This window comes from Cavia porcellus, unplaced genomic scaffold, assembly GCF_034190915.1.
Source record: "Cavia porcellus strain 051 isolate PalLab524CR breed Dunkin Hartley unplaced genomic scaffold, mCavPor4.1 scaffold_10, whole genome shotgun sequence".
NCBI classification, from domain to species: domain Eukaryota; kingdom Metazoa; phylum Chordata; class Mammalia; order Rodentia; family Caviidae; genus Cavia; species Cavia porcellus.
The window spans coordinates 42,015,872-42,041,676 of record NW_026947493.1 but is presented as its reverse complement, the minus strand read 5'-3'; the positions used below and the strand labels follow the sequence as shown (position 1 = coordinate 42,041,676).

General features: G+C 36.6%; 1 protein-coding gene across 3 annotated transcripts in view; it reads left to right on the top strand.

The window, feature by feature from the left end:
• Window positions 1-24,622, top strand: part of Armc1 (armadillo repeat containing 1) — a 36,772-nt gene extending 12,150 nt beyond the window's left edge. For 2 of the 3 annotated variants that reach the window (XM_063257384.1, XM_063257385.1), the window contains exons 3-7: window positions 750-841; window positions 9,332-9,521; window positions 21,001-21,117; window positions 21,203-21,277; window positions 22,494-24,622. In XM_063257384.1, the coding sequence (XP_063113454.1) occupies window positions 750-841; window positions 9,332-9,521; window positions 21,001-21,117; window positions 21,203-21,277; window positions 22,494-22,685 (666 nt within the window). In that variant the 3' untranslated portion in view covers window positions 22,686-24,622. The remainder of the gene's footprint in view (window positions 1-749; window positions 842-9,331; window positions 9,522-21,000; window positions 21,118-21,202; window positions 21,278-22,493) is intronic. The other variant, XM_063257386.1, reaches the window with a different exon arrangement.
• Window positions 24,623-25,805: the final 1,183 nt, after the last annotated feature.

The following is a 25,805-nucleotide window of genomic DNA, read 5'->3' as shown; positions in this document are numbered from 1 at the left end:
GCTAAATGATATTGCTAAAGATGAGGCTCATGAAAGAAATAATTGCGAAACATTTTAAATGCTTAAGAAAAAACCACTCAGCCAGGCGTGGTGGTGCATACCAGTAATCCCAGCATTTGGGAGGCTGAAACAGGAGGATCGATGCAAGTTCAAAATCAGCCTGGGCTACAAGGTGAGTTCAAGGTCAGCCGGAACTGCATAACTCAAAAAGACAAAGGAAAAAGAAAAACACTAATAAAGTTGGTTTAGCTCACACACAATTTGTGACCATTTGTCTTTGGATTTTTTTCTTTTAAAAACTATTTTTTAAAGATGTAGTGAAATAGAATCAATTCATTTTACAGAGGTGTATGTTTTCCTTCTTGACAATTTAATGGGTAAAAAGCATGTAGGGACACGGTGGCTAGTACATGTTGTGACTACTTGAAATTAATAAATGGGATATAGTTCCTTGGTTGTATCCTTGTCAAGATAAAGTGGTAAAAATAAAACTAGAACAATCTAGTTCTGACCTCTAGATAAGTTAGAACCTTTATTTCAAAGAGCAAATTCACCCGTTACAACTCTGAGGGTCATTTCTCTACCAGGAGATGAACCTCCTGGTTCTAAAGAAGAATATCTAAACACTTCAAAATCAGTGAATCTAAAAGTGAAAGGCACTTTCTCTTTTTCTTCTTGCAGTAAGTTAGTGCTTTTAATTTTGAGTAGTATGGGAATGTAAAGTAACCTATTGTTGTTTACTGCTGTAGGCTCTTCGATACTTGGCAGAATGTCGTGCAAACAGAGAAAAGATGAAAGGCGAACTGGGTATGATGTTAAGCTTGCAAAATGTTATACAGAAGTAAGTACAAGAGAGACCCCTATTGTGGCTAAAAAAATAGATATTGTTAAATATAAACTATTAGGGTAAATTTATGTGTCTCATGTGTTTTTGTTGTTTTGTTTTTTTGAAACAGGGTCTTGCAGTGTAGGACAGGTTGGCTTCAAACTTGGGCCACTTCTGCTTTAGCCTCCTGAGTGCTGGGATTATAAGCATGTGCCACAATGCCAGGCTCTGTTTTCTTGCTTATTTCATTTAAAAATTTTAATTCTAATTATAGGCATTCTTTTTTTTTTGAGCCAGGGTCTTGCTATGTAACTTAGGCTGTCCTTGAACTCACTATTAACACAGCCTGGCCTGAAGCATGTGGCAGTCCTGCTTTAGCCTGCTAAGTGCTAGGATTAATGGCATGCACCATCATGCCCAGCTAGGCATACTTTCATATGCTACATGGCTAAAAATATTGTGATGATTAATTTTAAGGTTATTGGTAACATTGATATTAACACTAATACTCCTGATAAAAATGTTGAGATTCTGTTATTGATTTATGTGTTTGTTTTGTGGTACAGAGATTGAACACACAGCTTTCACACTGAGCTACATCCCTAACCTTGGTTATTTTTTTATTTTGAGGCAGAGTCTCACTAAGTTGGCCAGGTGGGACTCAAACTTGTGATCTTCCATAGCCTCTCAAAGTTCTTGGGTTATGGGTATGCCCTATCATACCTGGTTTCAAATTTTATTTAAAATAGGTTTACTAACACTATTACATATAATTTTTTAAAAAAAAGAACATTTTAACTTTGTAAGAAGTTTTATTAATTGTATATAAGTAGCAGAGCAATATAAATATTTGATCATTTTTGACAATAAGCAGTACTCTAGAATGTTACAATTCTTTTGTTCATTTATTCTGATTTTACTCAGAATAATCATCATCAGGATTGTGATAATTAAGTTTTTCAGTGAGATTTTCATAAACCTCAGTGAGAGGTTTGTTAGAAGGTTCAAACCATTAAATTGATTTCTTAGAAATGAGAATTTTGCTGGGCTTTGTGGTATACATGTGTAATCTTGGCCATTTGAAAAGTAGAGTCTAGCCAGGACAATTTATTGAGATTCTATCTCAAAACAAAAAAAAGCAGAAAAAATGGCTGGAAATAGAGCTCTGTGCAAGGAATGGAGTTTAATCCTCAGTCCAACAACAACAAAAAAGATTGTAGGAGAACATGGCGGACAGACAACAGCAACTACTGAACGCTCTCTAAAGGCTCGGCTCAGAGGCCAGGAATGATGCGGACTAAGGAGATACGAACCAGTAGAGATATGCTCTACTGACTCAGGAACAAACTGGGCTGAGAGAATCCAACTTGGAATACAGTCCTGGCGCTAAAATAGGAACAGAAAAATCTCGGTGTGGAGGCTCGACTCCGCGCCATTGGAAACCGCGGTTTGGATTTCCCGCCGCCCGGCGGCCGGCGCCTCCACAGCGGCTCGGCAAGGAGAGACGCGACCGCCGAGCTCTGGGAACGGGAGTCTGGGAACGGAGTCCCCGCGCCATCGGAAACCGCGGGTTGGATTTCCCGCCGCCCGGCGGCCGGCTACCTCCACAGCGGCTCGGCAAGGAGAGATGCGACCGCCGAGCTCTGGGAACGGGAGTCTGGGAACGGAGTCCCCGCGCCATCGGAAACCGCGGTTTGGATTTCCCGCCGCCCGGCGGCCGGCTACCTCCACAGCGGCTCGGCAAGGAGAGACGCGACCGCCGAGCTCTGGGAACGGGAGTCTGGGAACGGAGTCCCCGTGCCATCGGAAACCGCGGGTTGGATTTCCCGCCACCCGGCGGCCGGCTACCTCCACAGCGGCTCGGCAAGGAGAGACGCGACCGCTGAGCTCTGGGAACGGGAGTCTGGGAACGGAGTCCCCGCGCCATCGGAAACCGCGGTTTGGATTTCCCGCCGCCCGGCGGCCGGCTACCTCCACAGCGGCTCGGCAAGGAGAGACGCGACCGCCGAGCTCTGGGAACGGGAGTCTGGGAACGGAGTCCCCGCGCCATCGGAAACCGCGGTTTGGATTTCCCGCCGCCCGGCGGCCGGCTACCTCCACAGCGGCTCGGCAAGGAGAGACGCGACCGCCGAGCTCTGGGAACGGGAGTCTGGGAACGGAGTCCCCGCGCCATCGGAAACCGCGGGTTGGATTTCCCGCCGCCCGGCAGCTGGCTACCTCCACAGCGGCTCGGCAAGGAGAGACACGCAGAGGCTCGGGAACGGGAGTCTGCGAACGGAGTCAGAAACGCGACGGACAGGGAGGAAGGCTGACTGGTGGTGAGGTGAGCGAGGAACTGACTCCCTACCACAGTTTGACTCCAGCGGAGGTTTTTCTGGGCTCGGGCAGTCCTGTAAGAGCAGGGCGCGGTGGCAACTGCAGCCGCACATTCCCCTCTCGGACGGGATTGGTGAAAGGTGCCTGGCCGGAGGGACGCTGCTCGCGGACTCCCTAGGCTGGCCTAACCCAGATCCCAGAGCCTGACGGTGGCCCGGAGGAGCGACCGACTCCCGCGTAGGCTGCCTCCTCCGCAACTCCCTGGGGCGCAGCGGTGGGTGGGAACAACTAGCCAGCGCAATTTGATCAGGCTGTGGCTGACAGGCAGGGAAGCCGGACCTCCTGTGTAAGATTGCATTTTATAAGGAACAGAAAATATGGGGAAGGGAAGCAACAAAAAAGGCTCCTCGGCCCCCAATCCTGAGAATCAGGCAATAGTGGACACTGCACCAATATACATTAAGCGCCATTTAGAGAGCCTCATAGACCAATTCAGAAATGAAGTTATCTATGACCTGAAGCTAGAAGTATGCAGAATAGTTAGAGAAATGCTAAGCACCACCCAGGAAAAAGCAGATGGTGGAATGGAAGAACAGATAAAGAGGGGAGAATTGCTTGATGGAGAAAACAGAGAAAGCATTGAGTATGTGAAGCAGGTGCAAAGGGACTATCAAGACATTAAGAAGTCTACCCAAGACTGGCATAACAGCTTGAAAGAAACTAAGGACAGACTATCTGAATTGGAGGGCAGACTTGAAACATGGGAGAATGCAATGAAAAACTTCTTAAAAATAACAAAGAAACACACAGCAATAATACAAAGACAAGAAGATGATAAGAGGAGCCATAACTTAAGGATTAAGAACATAAAAGAAGAAGTAGGGACACAAACAAGTGAACTACAAAAGCTACTCACAGAAATAATCCAGGAGAATTTTCCTAATTTAGCAAAAGGTAAAGATACTCAAATGTATGAGGCATACAGGACCCCAGCTACCTACAACCCTAACAGAGAAACACCCAGGCATATAATAATAAAAATTCCAGAAATTCAATACAAGAACAGAATATTAAAAGCTGTAAGAGACAAGAAACAGATCACTTACAAGGGAATACCCATCAGAATTACAGCAGATTTCTCTTCACAAACCATCAAATCACGAAGAGCATGGGGAGAAATAATTCAAGCTTTGAAAGATAATAATCTCCAGCCAAGACTGAGATATCCTGCACAACTGTCCCTGGAAATTGATGGAAAAACGAGGTGCTTCCAGGATAAAGAGGAACTGGGGGAATTTGCAACCACCAATTCAACCCTACAGAAAGTATTGCAGGATATTCTAAAAAAAGAAAAATACAAAGAACCCAGAAATAGGGGCGGGGAGGCCACAACAAATGGAGCAGAGAACAAAATGTAGAAGACAAACTGACAGCTACTGACAGAAAAAGAGCTCAACAGAAATGAGACAGAGAAGATTGGATGATAGGAACAGCTTTTTTTTGGAGAAAATGACATCTTAATAGGTAATGCTGATTTAGTACCATCTTGTTTTGAAGTCTCATCTAGCTTTTGTTCTTCTGTCTCCAATGGTCTAAACAGGTTGTATCTTATTGGATTTTGTTATGTACGATAGTATAAGAAAAAACCTTTTAAAGACAAGGAGATTATACAGAGACCATTGTTCATTTTCTGTTAGTCGATTCTAAATACTCTATAATGCTGTCATTCTCTTAAACGGATTTACATTGTTTTGATATACTTAATGCTACAGTATATGAAGTTGTACTCAAGGACTTCAGGGAGGGAGTCAATATGGTAACTAGTTTTGGGTCAGGATTATCTGGTGGTGAAACACTATTCTGCTTAAATGGTTATGTTTTGATCTGTGCTGTTTCGCTGTTATGCCCTCTTTTTTCTCAATCTCCACTCCATCATTTACTTTTTTATTTTTCTCCATTTAATTAAAGGGAAAAATATAGCAGGATATAATATAGTAACCCACTTTGACTTTCTATTATCTCGATTTGAAGCCCTGTATTACTCTCACCATCTTGTTTTTGACTGAGGTTCCTCTATTCTGTTTTGCTGGATAGTACCAGGTTCGAAAGTTTAGGCATCAGCTGAGAAGATAATGAGATTCATTAAAACGCCCATTCTCGTTGACTTTTATCTACTTTTGAAGACCTACAATATCTCCAATGTTTTGGTTTTGTCGGTTTTATTCTTTACGGTTTAGTTCAATTGTATTACAACTAATGATATAGGCAATTCTATTAGAAATAGCAGGAGGCATTATGGTAACCATTGTTGATCACCTTGTATTATGTTTTTATATTATCTATTATGTCCACCCTTTTGACTTGACCGATTCTGTTCTGATATGTCACATTTGGTTTTACTCTCTTCCAAAAAAGCAATAAGAACCGTGGGAGCAATGAAACCCAAAATGTGTAATAGACACTGTACAAAAGAGAGGAAAAGAAAGTGCTCTAAACTATATAACTGCATGTATATTTAAATGTATAAGATAGAAAATGATATCACAGAGTGTTATTGGATCATTGAACAGAACTGTTTGCAGTATCATTGTTGGAAAGTCCACTCTACAAGCTTTAATTTTGTGACTTGAACAATTATTTCTAAGATGGCAATATGTAATCCACTAACTAGTGATTTCCTACTGCACATTTTTTTATTCTATAAATCTGTATAACTTGTACCCCTTCACTGTTTTTTTTTCTTTCTTTTCTTTTCTCCTTAAATAAAAATTAAAAAAAAAAAAAAAAAACAACAACAACAACAACAAAAAAGCGAGTGGTTTGTGTGTTGTTTAATAGTACAGGCACTGGAATTAGAAGTAAAAGTAGTACAAATAAAAAATATGGGAAATTATATTTAAAAATGTTGGAATATTAAAATATATATTTGAGCTTGAAAATTTTAGAATAAGCTTAAAGATATAGATTTAACTTATAAAACGTACAAACTTATAAAACAATTATAAAACAATTTCCTAGCTTATTTGACTCAAGGATATTGATTACATGTACCCATATCAGTAAAATAGGAAGACTGCTTTTTGTTCTCCAGGAGACTGGTATCAGTTCAGGGCATTATCTTGGCAAATCATAAGGGAAGTAGATCCTGAGATTTAGAAGTGAATGAAGTTTGCCATTGTATTTCATTATAATTTGGTTCTGTAGCCCTATTAAGGGATCTGGTGTATTAATTTTTATATGTATTTTGTAGTTCATTTGACAGCAGCAGATCTCAAGTGTGGTGGCACATTCTTGTACTCAAAGCACTCAGGAGGCTGAGGCAGGTGAATCTCTCTTGAGTCTGAGGCCAGCCTGATCTGAACTACATTAGCAAGACCTTGTTTCAAAAAACAAAGCAACCAAGACAAACAAATGAGGTTTGTTGTAGAATAAGGTCTGTAAAGATAAAGAGGAATAAGATTGGGCAGGGAAAGTCACTAGGCAGCTGCAGGGCAGAGCTGTTTGTGGAAGAGGGAAAACAAAGGGCAGGCAGAGCTTCCTTTTACAATATAGATCTGATAACCAACCCCAAGTGGAGCTAGAAGTGAAGACCGCCCTACAGAGGGATCCTGCTTCAAGCAGAGATTGCCGGGACCCCACCACTCAGTCACTGTCTGGTGGCTTCCTGGGAGGAAAACTTAGTTGGATTTGTGGTAGATCTTAAAGCTATGATAGCTAGTAACTGACTGTAGCAGGGCAAATCCTTCTCGGAGACCCATGCATTGTATTTGGATGGCTTCTGCAAGTGGCTTATTTTTAAATTGAAATAAAGTATATATTTCTAGAACAATATGGTGATAATTGGTTATTTCTCTAATAGTAAAAGAAGAAAGGCATTCACTGTGTATTTCATTATAATTTGGTTCTGTAGCCCTATTAAGGGACCTGGTGTAATAATTTTTATATACATTTTGTAGTTCATTTGGCAGCAGCAGATCTCAAGATTTGAAGGTTGCCTTTTAAACAATGCAAGTAGCATTGTAGGAGCTCTATACTAAGTCATTAGGATACACTGTGTGTGAGATCCTGTCTTAAGGAAAAAAAAAAAATTTTTTTTAATGAGGTTTGGTAAGCTGGGTTGGAGAATATAACAAGCTGCCAGGAAGAGTGGCATGCTAGAGAGGGTCGGGAAGCTCCTTGTACCCCATACTAACCCTTAGGACCCATCTTCTTTAATCTGACTGTTCCTGAGTTATAGCCACCATGATAAGCAAGTAAACATAGTTAAACTGTCTTCCTGTATTCTGTGAATTGTTTGCTAGCAAAGCTTTGAACTTGGAAAGGGAAGTTGTGTATACCTTCCAAATTTTGTAGCTAAGTTGGACAGAAATGTGGGCAATTCTAGGGACCCAATACCTGCAACTGACATTTGAAATGGGGAAGTTTGTGGAAGCATTAAACTTGTAAACTCTGACACCAACTCCAAGTTGTTAATGCCTGCTTCTTTCTCCAGAGTGTTGGGATTACAAGTGTGTGTCACCATGCCTGGATAAAATCTTTCTATTTTAGGTGGAGAAAAATTCGGACTGCTCAGTAGTAGAGCCCTTTGCCTTGCATGCATGAGGCCCTGGGTTTGATCCTCAGCACTGAACAGCAACTGTAAAAAGCATAGAAAAATCATGGTTCACATGGTTTTACCAAAAAGTAAAAAAATTGTTCAGAAAGTAATTTATTACTATATGAGCATGGTAAAAGTATGGAATTTTAGAATAGTTCTAGTATGGGTATTTAACATTTCAAATAATTGTTTTGCTAACCTAAGTAACCGCCACATGATTCTATAAAATTTTGTTGTGTGTGGTTTTTTTTTTTTTTTTGGTCTTTTTCCTTTTTATTTGTACCAGGGATCGAACTCACGACTGCCTGCTTGCAAGGCAGGTGCTTATGCCGCTGAGCTAAATCCCCAGCCCCCAATTTTGTTGATTTTAGCTTACTCTTTTTCTTTTTGGCATACTGTGGATTGAACCTAGAGCCTCATATATGCTATGCAAGTGTTGTACCACTGAGCTACCACACTCGCATCCTTTTTATATTTTAAGGTTGGGTCTTGTTAAGTTACCCAGGCTACATCTGAGCCTAGTATTCTGCCTTGCCCTCCTAGGGGGTAATGGGGGCTGGGGATTTAGCTTAGCGGCATAAGAACCTGCCTTGCAAGTAGGTGTCCTGAGTTGGCTCCCTGGTACTGATAAAAAAAAAAAAGTTGGGTCTTAATTGAGCCCATTTGTAAGTGAAGTGAATTTCTTCAGTTGTTTGCACTTATTATTTGTCAAACTAATTAAGGACCATTAGATCTATCCAGTATAGTAGCCACTTACTAATGTGCTGTTTAAATTAGTTAAAAATAAATAAAATTCATTCCTTTTTTTGCACTAGCTGCATTTCAAGTGCTCTGTAGTTGTTAGGCAGCAGAGTACTAGATGTTGATGTAAAGAGTTAATGGTAGGATTTGAATGTTTAAGAATAAAAACTTTTGAGTTGTGGTTTATGACATATACAATACATGCTTTGTAGAAGATATGTAAAATTGTAAGTTAAGAAATAGAATCATTTTGAATATGCTAAGAAAGTTTAAAAAGCTAATAATGTGAATGATCCTATCTTTGTTTTCTCTTTTTTTATTATTATATATTGTGATTTTTTTGAACGTCAGGATACTTTAGTCTTGAACGCTGAGTATCAGTGAAAAATAAGGACATGTCATAACCTGATTTTACTAGTTTGTTTCCTATTTAATTAATGATTTTGGTTAAATGTACTTTTTGTATTGCAGTATAGATTTTGAATTTCAATAAATGATGGATTTTAAACACATTAGAAGACTGCTATAGAGTTGATGTCTTTTTTGCATTATTGCTTTTAAGTTTAAATTACTTTCTACCTTTTTTTTTTTTTTTTTGAGACAGAATCTTGCTATATAGCATAGGCTGGCCTTGAATTTGCTATGTAACCTAAGTTGGCCTCAAACTCTTGATTTTCCTTCATCAGCCTTCTGAGTGCTGGGATTATAGGTCAGTGCCACCATATCTGGCCTACATTACTGTATTTAATTTGAACAAAACAGTATGAAAGAAACAAGGCTCCTCAAAAATTGAAAAATAAAATTAGAGACTCTGTGGAAATGACTGATTTATTAATTTGTGTTTTTGTAAGGACTACAACGCCTGGTGAAACAAAACTTCTGGCCTCTGAAGTCTATGACATTCTTCAGTCTTCCAATATGGCAGATGGTGATAGTTTTAATGAAATGAATTCACGTCGGAGGAAAGCTCAGTTTTTTCTAGGAACTACAAACAAACGTGCCAAAACAGTAGTTTTGCACATAGATGGTCTTGATGATACGGTAAGAATTCTATAAACATGTGGCTCATAAGATGGGAAAGAGAAGTCATGTCAACTAGCCATTTTCTTCAGTGTTACTTCCTAATTGTCTTTACGAGTAAGACCCATTATCAGTGTTTATTGAAGAAGGCCATTTTGTATTAAAGGGGTGAATTAATAAGATATAACAAATTTTTTGTTTGTATATGTTTTTTTTTTAATTTTTATTTTAAAGAGGGTAAATTAAACAGAACAAAACAGATCATAAGGAAACAATGTAAGAGACAGATTTCAAAGCAAGACAACCACAGATCTTCACTGTATCACACTGTTTCTTGTTTTCTTCCAAATAGTTGTCCATATCTTCACATATGATGAGTTCAAACAAAATAGTATAAAACTGATCGGAACAGGATGATGAAGGCATTTTAGGTCTTCAAGACCAGACAGTAAGAAGTCAACAATAGCTGCCGTAATGTTTCTCATTCTCTTCAAAATAGCTGTCCATACCTTCACATAAGTTGAAATTAAACAAAACAAAATAGACTAAAATCACTCTGAAAAAAGAATAATAATATTGCTGGATTTCACATCATGACGCTACTGGATACCTTACATGATGTGAAATCCAGCAATACTATTAAGGCTGATGTGAAACAAACATTTCACATCATGACGCTACTGGGAATCAGCACTGGGTACCTTAGTGTCTCTTTTTCTTCAAAATAGCTGTTCATTTCATCATGTATAAAATTGATTCTCATAAACTATTTAGAAGTTCTGTGCATGCATGAGTCTCTATATGTATACCTATTCTTTCTATATTAGAGGAAAAAACACAAAGACAAAAAGTTCCTAGAAAACATCAAACGAAAAAGGCATATTAACAACAATATCAAAGAGCCCAGAGCACTTGACAATACAGGCCTTCAAAACAAGGTGGTATGAGTGTTTGTATGTGTTTTTGAGACAAAGTCTCACTATGTAGTCCAGGCTGGTCTTGAACTCACTGTGGAGCTTAGGCTGGCCTGGAACTGGCAAGAATCCTCCTGCCTTAGTCTCGTAAATGCAGTGCTGGGATTACAGGAGTGCATCACCATGCCCAGTGGACATAGCAATTTAAAATATTTATGCCACTAAGTATAGAACTTCAAAATATGTGAGGCAGAAACTGACAGAAATGCAAGAAGAAATAGAGTCACAGATTTATATTTCAGTACCATGTTCTATATTAATAGAACAAGTATACAGAAAATCAAGCTTTAGAAGATTTGAATAATGCTTCCAGTCAACTTAAATGTAATTAATATTTGTAGAACAGCCTAGCCAGCAACAGGGTAATACTCACATGTGCAAGAAAAATTTAACCAAAATAGGCCATATTGTTGGCCATATAACAAGTGTTAATGAATTTTAAAAGTTTGAAACCTTACAAACTGAGCACAATGAAATCAAATTAGAAAAGTAGGAACAAAAAGACAACCTGAAAAACCTTCCCAAAATTTGTGGAACTAACACATTCCTTTTTTTTTTTTTTTTTTTTGTCTTTTTCATTTTTATCGGGATTGTCTTTTTCATTTTACCAGGGATTGAACTCACGACTGCCTGCTTACAAGGCAGGTGCTTATGCCACTGAGCTAAATCCCCAGCTCCGGAACTAACACATTTCTAAAACAGTGTTTTGAACAGAAATCCGTTAGTGCCCAGTGTCTAAATGTTTATGCACAAAAGATTTCAACTTAATCTTCCTTGTGAAACTGCTAAATGAAGAATAAATAAAACTCGAAATAAAGAGAAGAGAGGAAATAGAAGCAGCAATCGATGATATGCAAAACAAAAATTAATGAATTCAAAAGCAGGTCCCTGATACAATCACCAAAATATGTGAAACCCTAGTCAACTGGTCAAGAATAAAAGAGAATTTACAAATTATCAAAATGAGAAGTGTAAGAGAACATAACTAGATATTACAGATGTTAAAGGGATAACAACTAAATAAATTTATGTTAATAAAATTTGATAATGATTTTTCTTTGAGATAAGATCTCATATAGCCCAGGCTGACCTAGAACTTGCATGATCCTCCTGCTTCACTCTCCTGAGTGCTGGGATTACAGGTGTGCATCACTGCCTAACTCTGATAATGATAATTTCTTGTAAGATATAAATTGGAAATCTCACTCAAGAAGAAACAGATAGCATGATTAGCTGTGTATCTACTAGAGAGATTAACTTTTTTTTTTTAGTAGGTACTGGGAATCGAACTCACGACCATGCGCTTGCAAAGCAGGCACTTATGCCGCTGAGCTAAATCCCCAGCCCCGAGAGAGATTAACTTTGTAGTTAAAACCTCAGAAAATTTCAGGCACATATAGCTTTATTAGTAGATTATACCTTTTAAGGAAGAAGTAATGCCAATTATATAAAATACTTTAGTCTGTAGTGCTTCACTGGTCCTGCATAGTTTGTGCCTTTTTTCCTGAAGTCATTTTAATTTGTTTCTTTTTGTTATATAAACATATTATAACCATATAAACATGTTATGTAAACATAAAATTAAAACATTTTAATTTGTTTCTTTTTGTTATATAAAGTTTAGTTATATAAACTTCCTTTTGATTATCTTCTAATTGTGTCTGTAGTCTGAATATCTTCTGGGTATCATATATTTGGGTCTTGCTTCTTTATCCATTCTGAACATCTCTGCCTTTTAACTAGAATATTTGAATCACTTACATTTATTATATACATATGTATATGGTTGGATTTAAAAAAATCTTATTAATTGCTTTCTGTTTGGCCTGTTTCTTCATTTCCTTTTCCTTTTCTCCTTCCTTTTGGCCTAGCTAGATGACTTTTATGCTTCTATTTTACCTCCTTTGCTGATTTATTAGCTATAATTCTCTTTCATTTATTGGTTTAAGGCTTGTTTTCTGTATCTTTGACTTGTTCCAATCTGTCGTCAATTAATGCTATATCATTTCATGTATCTTAAGTTACTTTTTCCTTTTTTTTTTTTGAGACATGGTCTCCCTATGCAGTTCAGGGTGGCCTGAACTCACTCTGTAACCCTGACTGCCTTGTATTCATGGCAGTCCTTCTGCTTCAGCCTCCTGAATGTCAGAATTACAGGCATGCACTACCCTGCCTGGCAAAAGATATTTTATGAATTTTATGTCTCCACCTTTGTGCTGTTATGGATTTTACTTCTACATATGACATAAACTTCATTATTATTACTTTTGCTTTAAAAAGCTGACCTTTTTTTTTTGTCTTTTTGAGACAGGGTCTTGCTATAGGGTGTAGGCTGTCCTTGGGCTCACTTTGTAGCTCAAGCAGGTCTCAAACTTGCTATAATCTACCTGCCTCAGCCTCCCAAGTGCTGGAATTACAGGAGTGCACCACCACACCTGGCAAAAGCTGACCTTTTAAAAAGAAATTTAAAGAATAAGAAAATGGGGTGGGCATTGTAGCGCACTCCTTGTAATCCTAGCACTCTGGAAAGCTGAGACAGGAAGATTGCAAGTTTGAGTTCAACCTAGGCAACTTAGCAACTTAGTGAGACTCCATCTGAAAATTACAAAATAAAAATATTAGGGGTATAGCTCAGTGTGAGCCCTGGGTTTGGTTATCAGTACTGCCCCCCCCCCCAAAAAAAACCCACATTTTTATATCTACTCACATACTTACTGTTTCTAGGGCTCTTTATTCCTTTGTGTTGATTAAGGTTTTCTTCACATCATTACTTTCTACCTGGAGAACGTCCTCTAACATTTTTTATAGTACCTATTGACTGGGACTGAAACCTTTTCCCATTGCTAGGGGCATTAAACCATGGATGCCCATGTGCTGGTTAAGCACTTTATCAGTGAGCTACATCCTGGCCCCTGGCTTTTGTTTTTAATTGGAATGTAATTCATATACTATTCACTACTGTAAAGTGTAGAGTTCAGAAGCTTTTATATTATTAGGCTGTGCAGCCACCACTTTTGCCCACCCCCAAATGATACTTCATTCTTAATACTTAATAGTGATTATTATTTGTAGTATCAGGGAACCACTAATCTTTTTTTTTTTTGTCTGTATTGATTTATTTTGAACATTTCAAATATAGCCGAAACCATACAATGTGTGATTTATATGTCTGTCCTTCAGTTAGCATAATCTTTTAAGTTCATCTGTGTTGTCACATGTATGAGTATGCCATTTCTTTTTATAGCATTCTATTGTATGGACGTACCATATTTTTTAATCACTTGGTGAATATTTCAGTTTGACTGATGATATATGTCTGTTTATGAATATATGTTGTTCAATTAACATGTATTTTCTGTTCTCTTGGGCATATACCTGGGGAATAGAATTGCTGTTATTTGGTGATCTTATTTAACTTTCCGATAAACTGCGTGGCTGTTTTCACAATGGTTATATCATATTGCATTCCACCCAGCATTGGATGAGGGTGTAGTTTCTCTTCAACCTCTTCTCTTATTTTCCAGGTTTTTAAAATTTGCATTCTGTTAGGTGTGAAGCGGTTTTTATTTGTGGTTTCCTACAACTAGTAATGCCATCTTTTCTAATATTGTGATTCTAATAGCTAAGTTTTATGTTGTACCTTCTTCATTTATTTTATCTTTGAGAGCAAAGCCCATTCACATTGTGTCCAATTTTAAATGACTTATTTTTTTGTTTTTAAATGTTTTCTTAATATGATACAGTACATTGATTCATTTTCATGTATTGAACCAACATTTTATTCCTGGAGAAAATCACAGTTGTCCATGTTGTATAATCATTTCAGTATACTGATGAATTTAGGGATTTTTTTAGAAATTTGGGATTTATGTTCATGTTGGACTTTAGTTTCTTTCCTTGTGATATGTTTTTCTGGTGTTGGTATTAAGGTAATTCTGACTTAATAAAATGAGTTGGGAAATATTTGGATGAGTTTATGATGCATTGGTTGTGAAACATTTCAGAGAATTCACCAGTGAAGCAGGTTTCCTTCCTTCTTTCTTTCCTTGATTTTTTTTTTTTTTTTTTTTTTTGGAGACAGGGTTTTGATTTGTTGTGGAGGCTGACCTTGGACTCTATAGGTGGCCCGCCTGGTCTTAAACTCCTGATAATCCGCCCACCTCAGCCTCCCCAGTGTGTGCCACCATACCTGGTTGTTGACTCTTTTTAAAGAACTAACTTTTGATGCTGGTTTGTCTCTGTTTCTCTCCTTTTTCCCTATTTTTCACTTCTCAGTCTATCCTATCCCACATGCCCTGCTGTAATTTATTAATTTCCTTTGTTTTAGGTTTAAGGCCACCCCTCCCCCATCTCTCTGTTTTTCCTCGTTTCTTCCTTCTTTTTATTTATTTATTTATTTATTTATATCAGTACCGGGGATCGAACTCATGACTGCCTGCTTGCAAAGCAGGTGCTTATGCCGCTGAGCTAAATCCCCAGCCCCTGTCTCTTCCTTCTTGTTTTCAGGGTTGAAAAAGTTGGGCTATTGATTTGAGATTTTTCTCTTTTAAAGTACAGTCCCATAAATTTCCATCTTGAGTACTAATTTCTTTCAGTCACATGTTTTTAAAACTTTATAGTACATGTTTGCAGTGTATAATGTTTATATTTGTTGCAGGGAGTTAGTACATTAATTCCTTTTTTTTTGTCTTCCCATCCCTCCTTGCTCCTTCCGGTCTTGTTTCCCTTCCTATTTGCAAAAAACTCTATTTCCATCATTTTCTTCAATTCTTCTTTAAAAAAAAAAATCCCTTTTCCTTTCTTTCTATCCTTCTCCCTCCATCTCTTGTTCCCTATTCTGTTTCAAAAAGATCTCCCTGCTTCCCACTCTCTACCTTTGATTTGGCTCTTTATTTATACTTGGGTTTCCCCAGTAAGAGAAACCACTGCATCCTGTGAGTTTTGGCATTGCTGTCATTCACCTCAGTGTATTTTCTAATTTCTCACATGATTTCTTCTTTGATTCATTGGTTATTTGGAGTGTTTTCAGTAATGTTTCAGGTTTCCTTCCATTATGGATTCCATGTGATGAGACTATATACTTTGTGGTTTCAGTTCCTTTAAATATATTGAGGTTTATTTCATTATCTAACAGATGGTCTGTCTTGGGGCGTTCATGTGTACTTGACATTGTGTGTACTCTTGGTTGCAGTATTCCACAGGTGGATTATAGTCTCTTTTTTCCTTTAGCTCTTTCATCGTGCTATTCCATTCATTTTTGAAACTTAAGGTTTGAAGTCTCCAATGTTTCATTCTTTGTATATTTGAAAACTCTTATTTTATTTTTTATAAAAAAGATATTTTTGACAGGCATAAAATCCAAAGTGGACATTTTTTTTCTTTTCTGCACTTTTAAGATATTGCTCCATGATCCTCTCTACCTTCTTCTGTTTCTATTTAGCATTCTCCTGTCTATTGTAGTTTTTTGTTTTATATTTCCATCTTCCCTCTTTCTCAATTTTCAGATTTTCTGTTTTAGCACTGTATTTTAAATCAGTTTGTTCATGATGTGCTTTGATATAATTTTCTTCATTTTAGTTTCTTGATACTTTGGATTTATAGTTTACAACAAATTTGGATGAGTTTTTCCAGATATCTGCAAATGTTTTCTGTTTTCCAGTCTCTTGAGTCTTTCAGGAATTCCAGCTTTATGTATATTTTACCACTTGAGGTTCTCACACAGCTTATTGATATTCTGTTAAATTTTTTTCAGTCTTTTTTTTCCCTCTTTCATTTTGGATATTTTCTGTTGCTTTATTCACTTTTTTCCATCTGCAAGTATTTAATTTACTGTGAATCTCACCCAGTGCATTTTCTGTCACCACCACACATTGTTTTATTGTATCTTTTTAGACCTTTTTTTTGTCTTAATATATTTATACTTTTCTCTGTCTTTTCCAGTATACAAAATACAGTTAGAATAACTGTTTAATACCCTGTCTTTTGACTATGTTATCTGTGTTACTTCTAAGTGTGTTCCTACTCACTGACTTTTCTAATTGTATGTTGTATTTTCCTGCTTTATTGCCCACCTGGTAATTTTTGATTGAAGGTCATATATTGTGAATATTATGTTGTTGAATAGAGCCCATGTTTTCCAAACAGCCTTTAAATATTTTTCAACTTTATTCTGGATCACAGTTAAGTTACTTGTAAACTAGTGGATCTTTTTAAGCCTTAATTTTAAACTTTGTTAGGCAGACCATGTACCCCTTAACTTGGACGCAGTTTTGCCTATACTGTTGAGGCAATACTCTTGGGTTCTCTGTACCTTTATGTGTCTCAGGGCTTCTTTTCCCCCAGTTTTTGGTGGGAACATGATATATTTCCAGTCTACTCTAAGCTCACAGAACTGTTCTATTTCCTTCCAGTAGTAGTTTCCCCAGCCTAAATTTTTTCCTAGCATGACATCTACTGATGATCTGTTTTTCAAAGGGGCACCCTGTACTCCGTAGCAGGCATCTCTCTCCAGCTCCTTTTCATTTTGTAGCTGTAGGTCTGATTTACTGAGCACTTTTGACTCTTCCTGAATCCTCAAATCTGTCTTTAGCTCAGGAAGACTGCTGGATCTGTTTAGCTTTCTCTTCCTGAGTTGTAACCAGGAACTTTTCTAAGCAATAAGCTGGTGTGGTGTATGGAGTTCATTTCATTTCTTTTATTTTTTTTTAAGGGTGATTTTTTTTCAATGTTTGGACATCATTGTTTTTAAAAGTATATTTTTGTTATTTAATCCCAGTGAGTGGGTAAATCTAGTCTGCAATACTCCATCTTGACTGGAATTGAAAGTCCCCTTGAAGTTCCTTATACAGTGATAAGTTATATTATGTACAAAAGAACTGCTCTTTTCTAGATAGGAGATGTTTTATATATATATATGTATGCACGCGCACACACACACATATATGTATTTAGATATGGCAACATAAAACTATCTCTTTAGCTGTGGCAGATAGTTTATATTAGATTGTGTAGAACCTTTTATAATTGTTGGACTTACCTAGAACTTAGGATTTAAGACTTAGTAAAGAGTAGTAAACAAGTGTCTATGCTTATGGATATCTGCAAGTATCCATGCTCTGAATTTGTATATCCAAATAAGTGAACAACCATCTTAATAAAACTGGGGCCATAAGATCCTGAGTCTAGTAGAAGAATAGTATAGTTCTTTTTAAACCAGAAACCAAGGAATAAACCTAACAAAGCACATACAAAAATAGAGAAAGAATATAGGAAGAATTTTATTGCCAAAATGAGAGCTTGGCCTGAAGCTCTGTGGGAGAGCACTTGCTTTGAACACAGATGGCCCTGGGTTCAGTCTTTCCTACCCCACAGCAAAACCCAAAATAAAGTATTAGCAAGTTAAAGTCTAGTATAGTAGTACTGCACTATCATGCTAGTTAACATTTTTTTGTGACAAGCTGGCATTTTTGGTAGTATATTGATTCTTGTTTGGTTCTGATCATTAACACACAAAGAGAGGAACATTATCTTCCTTTTACAGAAAGGGAAATTGAATTTTAGAGTTGTAAAATTGCCAAACTCACTTAGGTATAGAGGGAATCGTTAAGATTTCAATCTAAATAGCATGGCTCCAGCATTGAACTTTTAACTGTAGTATAACTTCCTAGAAGCAGTTTTATCTTGAGAATGTAAATATGATTTAATATAATGAAATGTTTGGTAATTTGCTGTTGATAGGATTGTAAATACAGAAAACTCGGGAGAATTGTGAAATTTCTTAAAATTAATGCAACTTTTTAAAAATCTCAGGCAAATATTAAGCATATGGAAGCTAGTCACTTCTGGAATGGGGAGAAGTAATTTTAATTCTGTGAAACAAAATAGTATAAAATAAATTAGGAAGAATAAAAGGATATTTTTAACCAGAAAATAGAGGAGCTGTATGTAAGTAAGCTAAAGGTCTTCAGTAGTATAAGACTTGGGGCTGGGGAATTTAGCTCAGTGGCATAAGCACCTGCCTTGCAAGCAGGCAGTTGTGAGTTTGATCCTTGGTACCGATAAAAACGAAAAAAAGAAAAAAAAATAGTATAAGACTTGAATAAATGGAATGGACTGCTCTTTTCTAGATAGGAGATGTCAAAATTATAGAAATGTCATTAAAGTGGCATTGTTCTCTTATGTTACATTTACTGTACATCCTTCTAAGTACAAGTAGCATAGAATTCATGGAGATGAGAAGCATGAAACTGTTTGGTGCCAGTTTCCTAAAAGCACTTCACAGAATCCATTCCTGGGCAGAGTGGAGTCCAGAGACAGGGAAGCCCACTGTGGGCCTGTGTTCTGCTATAGACTGTTGTGTCCAAGATTCCTCCCTGAGTGGTGTTGAAAAGCTGAGGCAGAAAGTGGTTTAAGTAAGGAAATGAGCAATGATATGAAATGTTTTTCAGGCTGTTAGAATAAATTTGAAAACAGTATCCTCTATGTACTTTCATAGAGGTCAGTTTTAGTCTTTTATCCCCTCTGAAGTACTGAATCAGAATCTGGTTTCAATACAGACACAGGAAAACTCAGAGGTAGTGATTTTGTGAACCCAAAGTAGAAGGAAAATGAAGAGAAAATGCAGTTACTGTACTTCGGAATCTATTTTCACTTAGGTTCTTATATTGAGATGATCACTGGATATGTCTGACAGACAAAAATAAGCAAGTATAGTACTATTGGAATTAGTGATGGTCAAAATGATAAAAATAGTTTCCTGAGGGTCAACGAAGAAAGTAACTCAGGTATAGGCACTACACCTTGGAGGTGAGAAGAGAGATGGAATCATCAGTGGTGTAAGGTGGGAGACCAGGATAGTGTAGTACCCTGCATCTAATATCAAAGATTGTATGTTATGTTGTGTTGTGAACATAATCACAGGAAAAATAAAAATGTTGATGGTTCTTGAGAATGCAGAGGGAATGATTGAGATTGCCATAAATGAAGATTGCAATAATATTTATTCATACCAAATAGTTTACATATGTGTTGCTGAACTGAGTGCATACATCAAATAGTTTGAAATTTAAGGATTGGTAACTAAAACACTGAATGCTTATGAATTCAGTTTTAATCTATTAGGACACGGCCCTAGAGATTTTTTTTTTAAATTTTATTTAAAGAGAAAAAGAAAAAAAAAAAAAAAACAAACAAAACAGAAAAGTGTACAAGTAATACAGAATTTCAAAAAAATAAACAGTCAGAAATCACTAGTTAATAGATTACATATTGTCATCTTAGAAATAGTTGTTCAAGTTACAAAATTAAAGCATACAAAGTGGACATTCAAACTGTGAGACTGCCAACAGTTCTGTTCAATGATCCAACAAAAACTCAGTAATATGGTTATATATCTTATACACTTAAATATACATGCAGTTGTGTCCTTTAGAGCACTTTCTTTTCCTGTCTTTTTTATAATAACAATTACATATTTTGGGTTTTATTACTCCCATAGTTCTTATTACTTTTTTTTGAAGAGAATAAAACTAAATGTGACAAAACAGAGTCAGTCAAATCAAAAGGATGGACATAGTACATGATGTAAAAACAGAATACAAGGTGATCAACAATGGTTACCATAATGCCTCTTGTGGCCCTACAGATTTTGAATATCTTGGAGACCAGTAAGCCTTTTCTTTATAGGGCTAGAGAGTAAGTATTTCAGATTTTATAGACCATATCGGTCTCTGTAACAGCTACTAACCTGGCCTTAGCATGTAACTAGTATTTGATGGTGTGTAAACAAGTCAGGATGACAGTGTTTCAATAAAGTCCTATTGAAACAGCTGATAGGCTATCTAGTATGTGTACCCTTGAAAAGGAGCCTCTAGTTTTTGGTAGTTTTTTGTATTATTCATTTGTTCTGTTTATTTTAACATGTAAATTAACATTGACGAATGTCTTTCTGATAAAAGTTACTGAAACTTTATAATAATATTGAAGCTTTCAAAATTAGCAGGAATTATTCTGTTGATCCTATAAACAGTAATAAGCTTGACTAAGCATTCCCCCTTCATCCATTGTAAGTATATTTGCTCTTCATATCTCAAAACAGACAGTCATATATATAGGACATAATGATGTTTGGTCGACATTTGGCTACATATGTAATCGTGGTCCCATGAGATTTTAGTGAAACTGAAAAATTCCTGTCACCCGGTATTTTTACTGTACCTTTCCTATAATTTGACATGTAAGTACTTGCCAATATGTTATAGTTTTCCTATGGAATTTAGTCCATAACATGCTGTATATGTTTGTAGTCTAAAAACAGTGGGGTATCCAACTTAGCCTGAGTGTATAGAGTAGTAGGCTATACCATCTAGATTTATGTAAGTACAGTCTATCACCTAATGATCTGTTTCTCAGACAGTATCCCAGTGCTAAGTGACAAATGATTATAATGAGTTTAATGTGGCTTAAGTTGATTGGTTGCCTTTAATTATTTTATCTATTTTAATAACAATTTGCTCTTTCTTTTTCAGTCTCGAAGAAATCTTTGTGAAGAGGCTTTGTTAAAAATTAAAGGTGTCATTAGCTTTACTTTTCAAATGGCCGTTCAGAGATGTGTGGTGCGCATTCGTTCAGATTTGAAAGCAGAGGTTAGTATTTTTAATATCTGAAAATGCTTGAGGTTACAGGCAAACAAATCAGTGTTCAAAACTGTTCCTTTTCATTCTGGCCCAGGCGTTGGCATCAGCAATAGCATCAACCAAGGTCATGAAAGCTCAGCAAGTTGTGAAAAGTGAAAGTGGCGAAGAGGTAAGAGTTTCAGTTCATTTTTTTTTTTTTTCTTTTTCCTTTTTATCGGTACCGGGGATTGAACTCACGACAACCTGCTTGCAAGGCAGGTGCTTATGCCACTGAGCTAAATCCCCAGCCCCTCAGTTCATTTTTTAAATACTTAATTTTAGACTCTGATTATTTTTGTGGCTAGCAGACTGCTAATATTTGTAGGTCCATAGTTAACAAATGTATAATAAATGTGATGATCTTGGTTAATGCCTGTTTTAGAAATATTGAAGTGTTTTGTGGATTTCACTGTCCACTGTTGTGAAGAAAACTTCTTTTAACTCATTGTAGATGCCTTACTGATTTTAAATGGAAATAAAAGTTTCCTTGCATTGATCTTTTAAAAAGTGTTTTGCCCTACCTTAAATAGTCTTGGCAATCCAGAAAATAAATGTGCAACTGTTGGACTAGTACCTATGGAAAAATTCCTGGCTGTTGCTATTCTTTCCAATAGTTTGTGATTGCGAATATCAGTTTATGTACCTTAAACTCATTTGGGTTCTGTGGGTCCTTGGGGGCCCAAAGGGTCCCAACCTTTGGCTTAGTTATTTTTAGATAGACAAAGGTTGTTCATTTACTCTTTGAACCTGTGCAGATCAGCATTTGTAATTCTTCCATTTTTACATAGTATTCCATTTTTACATAGTATTCCTCCTGCTATCACATAGGAGGAAAATTTCAGGAGAGCTAGTGCTTCTGAGAAAAATAAATATGGAGCCAAGTGTGTGCCACAAACTTGATATCCCAGCACTGTGACACCCTGGGCAGAAGGACTACAAGTTTAGGCCTAGCCTGGACTACTTAATGACTTACGTAAGACCATGTCTTAAAAAATAAAAATGGCTGGGGATGTAGTTCAATGTGAAGTTCCTGCACAACAAAAACAAGTAAATAAACAGACAAGGTAATCAGAATGAGGAATAAAGTTGACCATTAAGACAGCTAGGTGTGGTGGTGCACACCTGTAATCCCAATACTTGGGAGGCTGAAGCAGGAGGATCACAAGTTTGAGGCCAGCCTGGCTACATATTTTTAAAGACCAGCCTGAACTAGCCCTGGCTCGAACAAAGAAACAAAGCTCAACACCCCCCGCAAAGAAACACAACAAAAACTTGACACATATACATGTGCATTACATCACATTAAGTTGATTTTGTAATAGCTTTTAATGTGCTTTCTGTATCAGATGCTGGTCCCGTTCCAGGATACTCCTGTGGAAGTAGAGGAGAACACAGAGCTGCCTGATTACTTGCCTGAAGATGAGAGCCCCACAAAGGAGCAGGACAGAGCAGTGTCCCGGGTTGGCTCCCACCCTGAAGGTGGCGCTAGCTGGCTGAGCACCGCTGCAAACTTTCTATCCCGATCATTTTACTGGTGACTTCGTCTTCAGTTTGGGGCTCAAGGACTGTGTGAACCAACAAGGGGCCAGTGTTCCATTGTGGTGAACTGTCAGGTGCAATTTGCAATAAGTTATCATGAAAAGTTTTTAGATTATATGATTGTGTATGCTGCATTTTACATTTTCTTGGACATTTTACTCCACTGAGTGGTAAAAAGAACACAGGTTATAGGTGGAATTTATTTGCTTGGGAAAGTATTTTGGTTTTGTTTTCCTTTATTTGTGTCACTTTAAAGAAAAAAAAGTGGGTCCACTGTTAAACCAAACATGTATGTGCAGCTTTACATTTTATTTTATATCAAGCACGAGATTAGGAAAACTCATTTCTCCTCAAGCCTCAGGATCTATCTGAAGAGAAGTTTTTTTGTAGTTCAATTTGTGCATGAATTACTGAACAGTTTTCTCTGCTTTTCTTCATGAACAAATACATGCTTTGGTACTTGTCACTGAAAGTTGAAAATGTTTTTGGTTTTTCCCAAAAGAGTTTATTCCCTTTTGTGCCTTTTTTATTTTGCCAACCATGTTTATAGAAAGGATGTTACTAATGACAATTTGCAAACAATTTATTCATTGAAACATAGTAGTTATCTAAAAATACAACTCAATAAAAATTTTGCAATCTCATTATTTTAATAAGAATAATGCAAAATCAGTCAGAAGAAGGAAACATGTTGTATTAAAGTATTTTTTGACCTATTTGGATATGACCAAATGTGGTTCTAATTGTTTACTGTTTATGTTAGCTCATAAGATGAGGTCCACCATGATATTGTAATTATAAATGGTCTCTTGGCCTTACATTGAGATTACAGAACATTCCCTGCTAGAGGGAAAAAAGAGTAGTAAAGAACTGACGAACTTGAAAAAAGGAAAACAAAAACTGAATGCCTATAATGCCATAGTGCCACTCTGGTAGAATCTAACTTTAAAAGACGAATTGCCTGGCTGAGACCTACTCAGTAGGTATTTCTTTGTATTGCCTTTGTGAACATAATGAAAATGCTGCAGTCATATTGGAGGAAAAAAGCAACCCAATTTATTGCTTATAAAGAAATAAAGCCAGCATTGATCACTTAATCTTGTTTCTCATGTCTAGCCCAAAGAAAAGAACTCCAGTGAAGGTAAGGTAAATAAATATACACAGATAGATGGTATCTTTTGGTAGGTAAGAGCTAATTACATCTATGTAATGCATTATTAAAGCTCTAAAATACTTGGCAATTTGTTTTAGAAGTCCAGCCATATCCAGATATGTTGTAATGTTAACATGATTAAAAACTAATAGAAATTGAAGTCCATTTTCATCACCTTGTAGAGCTGCTATTTTACTACTCAGAGAATGTGAAAAAAATTTGGACCCTGGAGGGTTTCCTTATGTTTTCATCATTTCTCTTTTAGAGAAAATTAAAAGCATCCAGTATTACTGGAGAAAAGTAATTGTAAAATACTACCACCAAAAAGAGTCTAGTGTTTGCTAACATTGGGTTATTCTGGAGGGAGAGGAAGAGGTATTGAGGGTATTGAGAACAATAATTTTTCATGTGTCTGGTCTCTGATTCAAGTAATACGCACAAACAGAAAATACAGGCTTCCAGGGCACATATTGCGTTAATGCATACTACTACTTGCTGCCAGAACCAGATGTGTTGAAAGAAAGCAAACAAAACCACCTCCTTTCTACAGCCATTAAAACAAAGTTTACTTTTCTGTTTTAACAAGTTATTTTATTTTGCATTGCCACACATCTGCTTATTTAATTTGGAAGTAATGGTTCAGTATAAGTAGATATTTCAGCTTGATGTTTATGTGTTTTAAGTGTTCTTTTATTCCAGGTCTTATAGAGCAGTTAAGGCAAATGTAATGACGTTTTTTGAAATATATTGTACAGTAATAAAAGGCAACATAATTAAAATTGAGTGAATGTGACATTCTTGTCCTTATATAAGCATTTATTTATTTGCCATCAGTGCTGGGGATTAAATCTCATGCTAGACAAGTGCTATCATAGTGAGCTATACTCTCTGCCCACTGATTACTCTTAAGTCTATTTGTATACACACTGCTTGGTACATTCTCCCAGTTCTTTATCCCTGTATTACCTGACTCATTTCTGCCTTTTATTCACCTTCTTTCCCACACCATATGTGCCTCTCCTAGGGCTGGGAAGGTTGCTTCTGGTCATGTACTGATTGTAGCACTTATCACATTATGTTAAAATTTGCATATTGACTAGTGTCTCTCCCTTACTAAGTTCTTTGAGAAGAGAATGAGTTTTTTAAGTCTTTATATTAACATTTTAACTCTACTTGGCCAATAATAGAAGGTCAAATTTGGTCAAAAGAATGAACAAAAAATTCTTTAGAAAACTACAAATGAACATACTTACTCATTTATTATTTTAAAAATGCTTCCATTAATTTTGATTTGAGATTTGTTTCTTTGATGTGAAAAGGGGTACATACTACATTGAATAAAGTTAGGATTAACTCATTCTATGTGTATGTGTGTGCTAGTAGAGGTTGAACCGTGGGCCTTACACATGCTAGGCAAGCATTTTTATGAACTTCATTCCAGTCCTTTAAAAAGTATCTTTTTAGATACCATTTCACTGAGTTGCCCAGCTGACTGAACTTGGGATCCTCCTGCTTCAGTTTTCTGAGTACCTGGAATTACGGTATGTACCCTGTCATCCTTCATTTTATCATCATTCTTAAAGAATTGATACAAGAGGATGTTCTATAGATGTAAAATAGTTTTTTATTTCTTGTGTTATACTATGTGATGCTATACAATAATTTGATCTCTGAACTTCTACTTGGCATCACTGTTAGAATTCAGTAACATGAGTGCTTTGAAAACAAAGCTTACCATCATGTAGTGGAATTATTGCTACTAGCTATTTGACATGATTTTCTTATCCTTGATTCTCATGCACTATAGTTTGTAATCATGCTCTAACTAGATTAACTCAGAGGGTTTTTTAAAAAATTTGTTCATATATGCTGTTACTTAAATTTTCTTCATTGAACAATTCATCTGTTCTAAGATTTCAGTTATTTTTGTTTAGGTAACCTCTAACTCTCCTGTCACCTTTGACAA